A 12,830-nucleotide genomic window follows, 5' to 3' on the forward strand; every position below is an offset into this window, starting at 1 on the left:
ACTCACCTAATTGTGCCTCTTTTGCCATCTGAGTCTCATGAATGATATTTCTTAAGATTTGTTCCTCTTGAATCAGCTTATGTTTTTCTAAGATCTCCTGCTGTCTCAGGTAGTGGTCATGCTGCTTTTGATACTCTTTTAACTCATTCAGTGTTCGCTGGAGAGATCTTAACATTTTTTTAATGCCAGGAAAAAGAGCTTTAAAATCATAAATTTTAAAAACCCACCCTAAATGTATAGATTTTTTTGGTTTTCAGCAATAATTACTAGGTCTTTTCCTTTTATCAAACATGCAAACTTATGCCACCACTTCAAGAACATAACAGGGCATAAAGATAAACATGATTCTTTCTTAAATACAGATCTCTCTTTTTTTTCTTTTTTGAGATGGGGTCTTGATCATAGTGATCCAATCATAGCTCACTGCAGCCTCCTACTCCTAGGCCAAACTGGGTTCACGAGATCCTCCTGCCTCAGCCTCCTGAGTAGCTGGGACTACAAGCACATGTCACCATGCCCAAACAATTTTTGTTTTTTTTAGAGACAGGGGTCTTGCTATGCTACGTAGCTGGTTTCCATCCTCCTGCCTCAGCTTCCCAAGTAGCTAGGATTATGGGCACAAGACACTGGGCCCGGCAATACAACTATCTTGACATCAAATGGCATGTTGCACTTTTCAGGTGCTACGGAAATTATATCAAAATATAATAATAAGTATATTACACATTTAACAGCTCTACTTCTCTCTACAAAATTTGCAGTAGATCCACCAACATTCAAAGCCTTTCTAGAATCCTTTCTTCCTTTTCACTTTTTCATTTGATTCTGCCTAAAGACAAGGTTAAGAGTTAGGACCATGGTATCTTGCTTTCATATTCTAGCTTGTTGGTTACAGTCTTTAGGAAAAACCACAAAAACTATGCTGAGAAAGGAATACATCCCACTACCTGACTTCAGTAAATCAGCTGCTGATGATATTTAATCACAAAAACCTTATTGCCTATTACACTGGTAACATAGAGATTTTAGGAGCTATACAGATTGTCTAAGAGAGTCAGTTCAGTTGTTAAGAGCATAATATTGGAAGATTGCATAGTATTGGAAGATTGCTCAGCTAGGGCACGTTCTAATCAGGTACAACAGAAGCCAGTTATAAACAAGAAAGATGTCATTCTTTTTTTTTTCCATATTATACTTTTGAGTTCTAAATCTTTATTTAATAACCAAAGTAGACTAAAAATATTAAGGCTAATTCTGAGACATGAACAACATAATTCTGAGTTATGTGAAGTTCACCCTGTTACGTATGGAATCAAACATGTATTTTATTAAGTATACTTCAAGGATCAAGTACAACAGAATTCCATTACTGTACAACTTATTTGATTATAATGTCCCTCAATGCCAACTAACTAACATAGCAACAGCCCAACCTTACAAACCAAAGGGGAGAAGTCAAATATTGCATGTATAAGTGATTTTACTAACACTTCGTGTATTCCTTGGAAATAAAAATGTAAATAAAGACAGAATTACTGAGTATACTGCAGCCCCCCACCTTCATATGACTTCATAAAATTAACAGTTAAAAATGTAGAGATTTAAATGACAGCTTTTACTGCAAATATTTTCTAGTTCCTGGAACCCTGCTATTAAAGATATTCCTCTACCCAACCACTGAATTGTGCTAAACCACCAGGACACGGGAAAAAGGGATAGGACTCGCAGTAGAGAAGAGGTTTCTTTCTTAATTCCAATGACCAGATTAACACTGATGATTACCTTCCACAGATCTAACCTAAGGTTCTATGATGCCAGTGCTTCAGTGAAATTTTTTCTCCCAATTTTACCTATGTTGAGCCTCCAATTTCTGCTCAAGCTTTTGCTGGCATAGGACAGCATGTTTCCTCTTTACAGCTTGCTCAAACCCAGGTTTGGCCTGCAAAGCATGGTCATAACAGAGCACTGAGTGGTTGTACTCGCCAAGCATCTGAAGAGACAAAAACAAACACACACACACACATACACACAGAGGGAAGAAACATTAGCCATGGTCTGGGTACATCTGTCCAAATTCCCTAATGATTTATGAGATCACACCTGTTTTACTCTACAGTGAACCTTATTTTGATCAGTGGCCAAATTTCAACACTATGAAGGCATACTAAAGCAGGATTAGTTGGAAGGCATTGCTATCCCTAAGATATGTACTCTGTAGAAGTTTAAATTTACAATCAATTTAATTTTATTTTTTGTCAAGTGGCTAGAACAATTATGATACATTATTATGCTGAAGAGTTTCCCTCCCCCTGATTTCTCCATTCCCATCATTCAGACTAAAAGAGGGGAAAAGTTACATTTGTTTGAGGAAAAAGAAAAAGTGGCAACTGGTATGGCTCATGAAACAAAAAGTAGTATTTACTGCATATATATTTCCCAAAGTGTAATAGGTGGTGAAGAAGTCACTGTCATCCAGGGCTGCATGGACCACGACAGCAGCATCAGCAGAGAAGTGTGCTCTGTGTAGCACGTTTGCCAAATTGACCAGGGCAATGTCTTTATTGTGCCTGAGGAAAGAAGCACGAGGATTAAGTGCCACGGTTATGTATAACTACTTGACAAGGAAAAATTACATTCAAAGTTACTGTATTTAGGAAAACAACTTTGAGTATGCTTATAGTGGAGAAAATAACGTAAGATAATTATAGTGCTTCATTTTTAAACTATAGATGATTCTTAATCGGATAGTCCAATTTTGCCACAAAAATAAGGTCTGGTAGGCATCTTTAAATTTAAAATGTATTTAGGGCTTATATTTGCTTTAAGAAAAGTTAAATTTAATTTAGGATAATTCCTCCAGTCACATTCTTTGCATTCAAGACTCAGGTGAATCATAGGACATCTACATTATGCATTTTTTCCTTAGTGAAAATGAAAAGAATACTACACAATTATCACTAAACTTTCTGACATCTGTGATTGCTGTGTGATAGACTAATTTTTTTGAACAGGCTGGAGAACACCATAATTCAGTGCTACTTCTTACTGTTTTCTTACATAGTGTTTCTTTAACAGTCCTGAGAAATATGGAAAAATCAGAAAAACCAGATCCAAAAGAGGAGTCTTACCTGGAAGAGAAGTGAAGTGCTCGCATGGCACACTCCACTACCTGATATGGCTTATTCTTTATTCTCCAGTAAAATGAAGCCATATTATATAGTACCCATGAGGAAGAATTCTAGAGATTAAACAAATAAGGTGACAATCAAACACAACTCAAGACATGTTCTTGAACTTAGAATGCCTCAAAAGGAGCACCTTTAAAACTCTGGTTTTTCTGAAATTCAAGATAAGGAAAAGCAAGACTAATGACTAATGATAAAAGCACAGCACAAAGTACAAAGACACGACACCTGTCACAGAGTCCTGAAATCATCAGGTGAGCATGTGCACTAGGATATGACCTTCAGAAAGAGACTGTTCGATTCCAGGGCATCATTCCAAGAGGGAAATAAAGATGAAAAGCCCACAGCTTGTTGGGCCCTATTTCAGGTCTTTCAAAATTTAGACCTAATCTACTTAGAAACGTCAGTGACTCCAACATGAAATTCCTGTAATTAACATTTTACAGTTTTCTATTTGTGTAATGTTTGAGTGAATTTACGAATGACAGGCTTTGCTAAAGATGAAGTTTTATTTGCCATCTTCTTGTGTGTTTAGAATCTAATTCAAACCTTCAAGCTGTTGAAAACTAAATCTTTAGTATATATTAAGTGTATGATTTAGTCAAATTAAACAGAAGTTCAGATAGGCTTGCTCTTTTGTGTCTGGGATTTCAATGTAAGTATGTTTAAACCCAAGTAAAAAGTAGAGAAAGTTTTAAATTTCTGAGAAAAAAATAAAGTTTAAGCAAAACTAGGGAAAATACTTGCAATATATATGATAGCCAAGATTTAATATCTGTAATATATAAAGAGCTCATTTAAAACTTTAAACACAAAGGAAAAACAAGAGTTATGGGTCAAAACAGGAAGAGACAATTTGAAAATACAAAGTAGCTAAGAAGTATGTGAAATGTATAACTTCACAAAGAACTAGCAATTTAAAAGATACAAATTTTCTTTTTATAAACTAGCAAAAATTAAAAAGAATGCCAATACTTACTGTTAGCTACACTTGATAGTAATTTCAGATATCAACTGAAGAAAAGTTAAGTTACTGTAGCATTTCGAGGGAACAATTTGACAATAAATATGTAAAAAAGCCTCAAAAATGCAATTACCCTTTGACTCCCACAATTCCACTATAAAAATGTATCCTTTGGGAATAATTAAGTTCTAACTATCAAGATATATAAAAATAAAAATCCAAAAGAATATAGTACAAAAAAAAGCCTTGAAGTTATTAATTCCACTTTCTCTTTTAGATTTTTATAAGTCTGATTTTTAAACAAGTGCTAATTATTAACTATTTTTAAAAGATTTTATATATAGCTAAAATTGTCTAAATTTAGTTAGAATAGTTTAAAACATTTATTTTTAAGTTTACAATAATAGGGCAACTTCTTTCAGGTCCTCTCCCACTTGTGGGAGCTTTCTGTCTTCTTAATAAATCCTACGTTAAAAAAAAAAGTTTACAACAATAAATACAATCTTGCAATAGTCACACTTAGGAGTCCATCTTCAAGTGTGTGCTTTCTGAGTGATGCGAGGAAAGGCGTCAGCATTATGAGCAGATCCATATCCCAGCTCCAACTCCCTCTGGAATTCCAGATTCATACACATTTCAGATTTGACATGGCCAAGACAGAACTCTATTTTCTCTTCTCCTACCACAAGCCTACTCCTCCTTCAAGTTGCTCCAGTCAAAAATTTAGACATTATCTCTGATTCTTCTTTTGTTCTCACTCCCCACATCTAACTCATCAGTTTCTAAATTCCTAAACATACCCTGAAATAGTTCAAGTCTTTCCATTTTCCCTACTACCCATTTCTAGTGCAAACCATGTTCATCTCTCTTTTGAACCATTGCAACAGCCTTCTTTCTAACTAGTCTCTCTATTCCGGTTTTGGTCACCTTTTAGTGACTTTTCCATACAGTAATTAGAGTGATCTTTAAAAAATATTAATTGCATTACATTGCTCCTCTGCTCCAGCTTCCTAGCACCCTTGGAATAAGATCCAGAGTCCTCACTCTACAGAGCCCTGCCTAGTTTGGTGCCGACTTACTTCTATGGCTTCAACCCTGTCTTCCTCCCTCTTGCCCACTAGGCCTCAGCTATACTGACCTGAATTTGGACACATGCCACCTGTTCGGACAGAATGTTCGTATCTCCCCAAAATTCTTAAGTTGAAGCCTTTGTATCCTTTATAATAAAACTGTAATAGTAGGTAACGTGCTTTTCTGAGTTTAGTGAGTTGTTCTAGCAAATATCAAACTTGAGAGGGGATTGTGGGAACTTCTCGACTTTACAGCCAGTTGGCCAATGATCTTGACTTGCGATCGGCATCTGAAGTGGGGGCAGGCTTGTGGGACTGAGCCTTTAACCTGCAAGTTCTATGCTAACTATAGACAGTTAGTGGCAGAACTGCACTGAATTGCACAACACCCAGTTAGTGTGGGGAAAATTGGAGAACTGGTTTGTTTGAGGAGAATCCCCGCACATTTGTCCTCAGAAGTGCTTTGAGTAGAAATGATCCAGAGTGGTATGCTGTAATGGCAGCCTGAGCAGACTAGCATACCATCTGAGCTCATTCAGTCTTTAGGACCTTTGCTTTGGCCTAGAATGCTCATCCCTGATCTTTGAATTTTGGTTCCTTCTTGTCATTCAGTGTCAGCTTAAATTGCACCATTCCAGAAAGGTTAACCCCAACCGCTCGATCTAAAGCAGCCACCCAGTTACCTTCTATTTTAATTTTCTATGGAACACTTACCACTATGGTCTACTCTCAACTAACCATCCTCTGAAGGATATTGTAAAATGCTGGACCAGTTTTCCCCTATTACTCATCAAGTTCTGGGAATGCAAATGCTTTACATTACCTTCAGAAAAACAAGATGAAGATGGTAACTTAGCTACAAAAATAATCATATAATGCATTTGAAAGTAAAACTATTTTCTTACTTTTATCCAAAAATTCCTTTCTTGACATGCAGTCATGTATTTGAATAAACTTTATACAAATGTTGCAATTATACACCTTATTTTATATCACTGTAATTAATACTGTTAGAAACTACCTGCATTTTATGATACTCCTTAGGCACAGAGAAGAGCAAAAACCATTTTCTAAATTCTCACATGTTATCCTGAATGATACATTTAAATTCTTGGGTCCTGTTACATAATTCCCTATTTCATTTTTTTTAAAGTAGATATTTCCATAGAAGAAAATTATAGGCTGGGCTTGGTGGCTCAGCCTGTAGTCCTGTGCTCTGGGAGGCTGAGGTGAGTGAATTGCCTGAGCCCGTGGGTTCAAGACCCGCCTGGGCAACGTGGCGAGACCTCATCTCTACAATAAGTCAAAAATGAGCCGGGCGTGGTAGCGTGCGCCTGTAATTCCAGCTACTTGGAAGGCTGAGGCGGAAGGATCGCCAGAGCCCAGCAGGTTGAGGCTGCGGTGGCTGGGGGGGCCACTGCACTCCAGTCTGGGCAACAGAGTGAGACTTCAACTCACAAAAAAAAAAAAAAAGAAAAGAAAAGAAAAGAAAATTACAGAAGATTTTATTGCTGGTAGAGATTCTTTTTTGGTTCACAGAACAGTGATAATATATTGTGTATAGATATAACAACGACATTAAAAAATGAAATGTGCTTCTGCACTCAATAATCTAGCCTATAACTCTTGTTGCTTATAGTAGTTTATAATGTTTTTTCATAAATGAATTTAATAAAACTTTTCAGCATCTCTTCTGATAAAGGAGACTAGTTTATTTATGTTTCTCTTTAGTGTTGAATTATACAATTTATACCAATGCAATTGTAATTTTAAATCATACCTTAGACAAAAACAAGTGAGGCAGATATTTTCTGAGAGAAAAATATCTTGTTTACAGAGAGCTTCCTAGTTCTTCAAGTCATTGATGACTTACCTTCTGCAAGCCTTCATGAATGAGGTGACCTATATCATCTATACTCCTTCCTAACCGTTTAGATAAATAAGTGAAGATCGGATCTTCTTTAGGTAACAGAGGTGCAGAAAGATTAACTCTCTCTTGTACACCCTGAAGAGAAGAAAAATGATTGAAAAAAATATAGTCAAAGTTGATAAAAGATCACAAGTACTTCAGTATTTTGTAACACTTATTTTGAATAAATTTTAAGAACTAGAAGACGTTTGTAAACTTGTAAAGTTGCTTGGAAAAAAAGAAGAAAGAAACAGCTTTTATAAACAAGAGATCAAATGAAAGAAAAAAATGCAAAAAAAAATTCTAAAATTCTCTACTTACGCGCAAATGCTGAAAAGCATGTATACTATATGGAAGTTCTAGAATTTTAGTACAATCAGGTTGCTCAGGGTCTGTAGGGACAGGAGATTCTGTGTCTATATAATCTTCAGGGCTAAAATCAAGAAGCAATGAATGAATGAAAGGGCTAACAAACAATATATTAATAAGTGTCAAAATGTTCCCATCTTTTCATAGCATCTCAACTTTACAACCAATTAGTCAATATCCACACCTTTTCACATAGCTGGCCTTCAGAGTCAAATATTTGAGGAGTTCAAATGCAAGGGGTAAGTCAAGAATTACAGGGAAAATAGTAGGAAGGTCATAGAAAGTTAAGATCGTGTACTTTTTTTTTTTAGGTTGGAAAATGTAGTTTATTTAGAAAGTAGATTAGAGAGAGAAAGAGAAAAGGGGGATTTACCTCTGCCAGATTGGGGAGGGAGGCAGAGCTTACACAGAAGCATGGCCAAGATTGTAGACTTTTAAAAAATGAATATAACTGCTAAAGTATTTCTAGAAATGTTAAACAATTTACATTCCTACTGACAGTCTCTCTGGCTATTTACCAGTTACTGATTTTCGGATATTTTTTCTCACTTGGTAGATAAAAATTATGTTTTAATTTGTACTTACTGGATAATTTCTGATACTTTTTCCACATTTTTTTGATCATTTGTAGTTTTTTTTTTTACTATAAGTTGTTCGACTTTCTAATGTAATGTTAAATATTTTTAATTAATTTGTAAGAATTATTCATGTAGTATATATTTTGAACTTTGAAGTTCCAAAAGACAATCCGTGATTGAAGCTTTATTTTATTACAGAAACAATTTCTTACTGATGTGAGAAAAGGTCTGTTGAAAAAACAATTTCATTTTTGGAAAGAATGAAATTCTTTACCTGATGTCTTTGCTCTCCAAAGTTATGTATGTACCATCATACAGATCCAGGTCCCCTAAGGGCACCTTGGCTCTGATGCAGTCTGGATCTTCTTTATTATGTCTCTGTTCCAGTCCTGTGTCTCTGTCTTCATTCTCTTCTATGTGGATTTTTTGAGCAACTAATTGTTTCTGTTGAGAAGAAAATAAGAATAAAATGGATTCTTCTAATATTTCAGTCCAATTACCACTGAAGAGAATGAAGAATTTAATGAGTTGAAGAAGTCAGAGAATTCTCTATGAAGGAAAGAAAATGCCCTTAGTTGGTCAACATACGTAAGCTTCTCTAAAAAGATGTCCACATTCAGAAACAGAATACGACATTTATTATATTAGCACATGAGAGCCTTCATATTATTTTGGAGTACCCTTTTGGGCACATCTACCAACTTAATTTTCCTGGCACAGAACGGCTCTGCAATGAAAACTTCCTTGAATTGTCCAAACCCAACAAGTTGTTTCAGTCCTTCAAGATACAGAGCAAGATACTACGGCCACCTGTGTCTTCCAGGTGAATTTCTGACACTTGTAAAGTATAAATTTTTTTCAAAAATACACAGGGATAACATATATCTATCATACGGTAATGTTTAATTAACAAGTTTAATCTGTGTATAGTTGTTGTGATTACTAGTCTATTTGGATTTATTTTTACCATATTGTTTTGGATTGTATGTTTATCATTCTTTCTCTTTGCTTTTTTTTCTCTTTCCTGCCTGCCATGTGTGGATAACACTTTCTACACTTCTTCCCTTTTTCCTGCATCCTCTCTTTATTTGTAGGTTTGGAAACTATAGATGGCATTTCTATTATTTTAGTGCTTGCCCTTACTTTTATTGTTCTTTTTGGTTAAGTTTTTCATCAGCAAATATTCCTTATGTTTTTAAAAGATTACCACATAATTCCTTAATATCAATCATATCATATTCATTCCCTAATATAAAATATCCAGTCTGTGTTCAAACTCCCAATGGTTTCGCCCCTCTGTTTAAAATACTGCTTGTTTGAATCAGAATCCAATGCAGTCCACACACACTGCAACTGGCTGGCTTGTCACCTACTGGTTATCCCTCTATTTCTACCCCCTTTGTAATTTATTTGTTAAAGATATTGGGTTATTTGTTCTGCAGAGTTTTTCCACACTATAGAAATTTGCTGACTGTAACTCCAAAATTTCTCTGTCTTCTGTATTTCCTGAATATTGACAGCATGATCCAGGGTAATCTTTTTGTGTCATGGACTTCTTTGACATTCTGATGAAGCCTACGGACCTCTACTCAATATTTTAAATAAGATACAGAAAGACAAAGATCAATATATCCTTAATGCTTTTTTTTCCCCAAGTGAAGTGAGGGTATGTGTAGTAAGCTGTCTTTGTCAGAAAAGATCTTTACTTTGTCCTCATTCTCATTCTTGAATGATAGTTTAAAAGGATATAAAATTTAAGTATGACTGATTTCCGAAGAACTGTGAGACTATTCCTCCATTATCTTGATAGCCAGGAAGTCCATTTAGTTGTCACTACTTGGCAGATAAACTGTTTTATCTAGTCCATGTCTTTAACTCTGTCAATGACTATCAAATTTAAATCTTCAGCCTGGACTTTTTCCCTTGAGTTCACACTCGGAAGAACCAACTCCTTACTTGATGCCTGTTCCTGGATGCCTAATAGGCATCTCAAACTTAACATATTAAAGCTAAACTCCTCCCCCATCCTGTACCTCCTTCAGTCTTCTCTATCTCAGCTAATATTAACTTCATCCTTGCAGTCATTTGGGTCAAAAATCCAAGATTTGGGGTTCCTGGAGTGTTCCCTCATACTCTCCATCTCTGTCTGCCTCTTTCTTTCCAATCACTCCATGACCATTCTAATCATTTTTGTGGTTGTTTCCAGGTTCTACCCAGGTCTCAAGTCCAGAACCAGATCTTACAATTTTGGTTTGAAATTTCTACCCCAAAGTAATATCCTATACTAAAATGACACTCAGGAAGTTGAAGATGCAATTGCTGGACTATAGATGATTTGGTTCTTTTCTAGTCATCAGGTTTTGGCTTGTCTTTCAGCTGTGTTTTTGCTAGACTCTATGACCAGAATGGATCTACCCCAGTCTTCCAGCAGTAAGCCTAGTTCTGTCCCTACATTTTGTGTGGAATATTATCAGTTCCCTTAACTCCACAGAGCCGAACACCAGACACCACAATTGTTCCTTGGAGCCCAACAGCTATAGCTTTGGACACATTCCCAATTTAGTATTTCTGTCCACCATTTCCGGCTCATGGAGATGCTTATATTGCTTTTAAACCTGGCTACATTTTATTTTGATTTTTATTTCTATATATTAACTGTCAGTGCTGTGTATATGAAGCAGAAGGTGTATACTAAGCATGAACTCCCACACTACCTTAATCACAAATTGGTGGAGTAAATGTTTTTCATTTCATTTTCAGTGACTTCAGAAATGACATTTTCCCTATATATCCTTTAATCTAAAGCTCCTTCTCTTTATTTCACACTGTCTTCTAAAAAAGAGACAACAATAAATACATATAATGTGCTTATGTATCTGAAAATAAAAACTATTTTCTGCACTATTGCATCTTTCTGAACACTGTGTTTAAATAAAAACAGACCATGCTTCCATGCTTCCAAGCATGAAGCACTACGAATATATCCATTATCAAATTATTGGTATTGATAAAAATCAACATATCTAAATTTAAGTGATAAAACCAGTAGGAAAAAGGTGAGAGGCTATTTTTAAAATGTTGAAGTGTTCGAGTTTTATAAATATTCTAAATATACTACTACCTATGCAGAGCTTAAAAGTATATAACTACTTATAGACATACATATGTTGATAAATGTACCAGTAAAATTTGGGGCTTTTACATAAAGCAGATAAATGCAAACCTGGTTTAACAGGTGAGACAGCTTTTAAGTCCAGAGATATGGGTTTTGTTTCTGATCCTGCCGTATCTTTGTAAACTCTGGCAATACATGTTTTTAGGTCTAATTGTTTCTTCACCTCTAAAATGATTCCTTGTAGCTCTCAAGTATGCTGACTCTATTCTTATTATCCCAATAATTTCCTAACTCTCATTTTGCAATTTGGTTTACTCTTTCTATGACTTATAGTTTCCTTAAAATTTGGGTTCAATCTATACTGTAACTTTCAAGCAGAGATTTCATAAGAAAAAAAAACCAGTTTTTCAAGTAATAAATACTGTTTGCTCTGAAGCAATACCCAGTTTATGGAAATTAATGATAAAGAAAGGTAAAATTGCTGCTTTATTTGTCTATTAAGCAAAAAGGTCAGATTTTATTAGAATTAATAAGTTTCAAGTTTTCAAGTACAAAGTGTTTTCGCCTCAACCATAAGAAGACATAATAGGAAGAAAGACCTTACTTTTTACTTCTTAGGAATGCACAAAAATCACACTTTTAGGCTATTGAAACCTTTCTCCCCTTTCATATTCTTCTTTTTAAACTATCCTCAGAGATGATATCCTCTTCATATTTGGTGAAAAAACTTAAACATAGAAATTTGGTTTAAACATGAGTGAGTTAAGAGGCAGGCATATACCCTGGGTAAGGTAGTCTGTTTCTCTTACTATTAGTCAAATATCACTTTGAAGGGAGGATTAAAAAAAACATGATCTAAAGGTAGTATATTTCTACAAAAGTCAGAAGAATCAGGCTTATGAAATAATATGCTTTAGCTTTCCTTTGAACACAATAGCTCCTGTGAAATGCAACAAGTTTCAGTCACATTTCCCATTACCACTTGCCTCACCTCTAATTCTTTGAGGTAGTTAACTGTTGTTTCTTGTCTCATTAATATGACTAAGTCATGAGGATGCTTCAAGTTCATTGGCGAATCCACCTGCAAGCAAGCAAGTGAAAAGTAAATAAAGCTCAGATTTCACTGTTTGTTTGGATTAATAAAGTTGCCTGTATTATGATTTAAATTATGGGTCAATCACCATTATAATCAGTGTTAGTTGCTCAGTAAAACTTAGAGGTATTTCAAAGTGATCATATGTAAATTTTAGCAAAGGGAACTCCAAGTTAAAAGAGCAAGCATTCGAGGTAAATATTCTGACTTGGCAGGTCATATAAAAAATATTCAAGGAGAGAAGTACTTGGCAATAAATGAGAAAGTAACTTCCTTGAAAGATGCTTCATGCCTGTAATAGCAACAACAACAAAAGGATTGCCTTGTTTTGATAGCACATTTCATAACTGAATAGGCTTGGAAACAAAAGGAAAATATTAAAAGTCTATTTTTGTAAGTCATAAATCAAAGATAATATAAACTAACCTTGGGATTTATTACTTTATAGCTCATGTTCTCTGGATCAATCAAGTGACTATGCCATTGAAAATGTAGGAAAAATGAAGCTCATATACTGGCAGCAGGCTTATAAATTTGTTGTTTTTTG

The 12,830-nt window shown here is 35.1% G+C and overlaps 1 protein-coding gene across 1 annotated transcript in view; it reads right to left on the minus strand.

Moving 5' to 3' along the window:
- TTC17 (tetratricopeptide repeat domain 17) overlaps positions 1-12,275 on the minus strand; it is a 120,209-nt gene extending 107,934 nt beyond the window's left edge. Inside the window, exons 1-8 of the mRNA XM_021719512.1 lie at positions 12,182-12,275; positions 8,350-8,519; positions 7,450-7,561; positions 7,093-7,224; positions 3,129-3,238; positions 2,423-2,567; positions 1,851-1,990; positions 7-167 (exon numbers count right to left, since the gene is read on the minus strand). Coding sequence (XP_021575187.1) covers positions 7-167; positions 1,851-1,990; positions 2,423-2,567; positions 3,129-3,238; positions 7,093-7,224; positions 7,450-7,561; positions 8,350-8,519; positions 12,182-12,259 — 1,048 coding nt within the window. The 5' untranslated portion in view covers positions 12,260-12,275. The remainder of the gene's footprint in view (positions 1-6; positions 168-1,850; positions 1,991-2,422; positions 2,568-3,128; positions 3,239-7,092; positions 7,225-7,449; positions 7,562-8,349; positions 8,520-12,181) is intronic.
- Between the last annotated feature and the right edge of the window lie 555 nt (positions 12,276-12,830).

The sequence above is a fragment of the Carlito syrichta genome, unplaced genomic scaffold (genome assembly GCF_000164805.1).
Source record: "Carlito syrichta isolate Samal-C Ts95f unplaced genomic scaffold, Tarsius_syrichta-2.0.1 Scaffold314782, whole genome shotgun sequence".
Classification (NCBI taxonomy): Eukaryota; Metazoa; Chordata; class Mammalia; order Primates; family Tarsiidae; genus Carlito; species Carlito syrichta.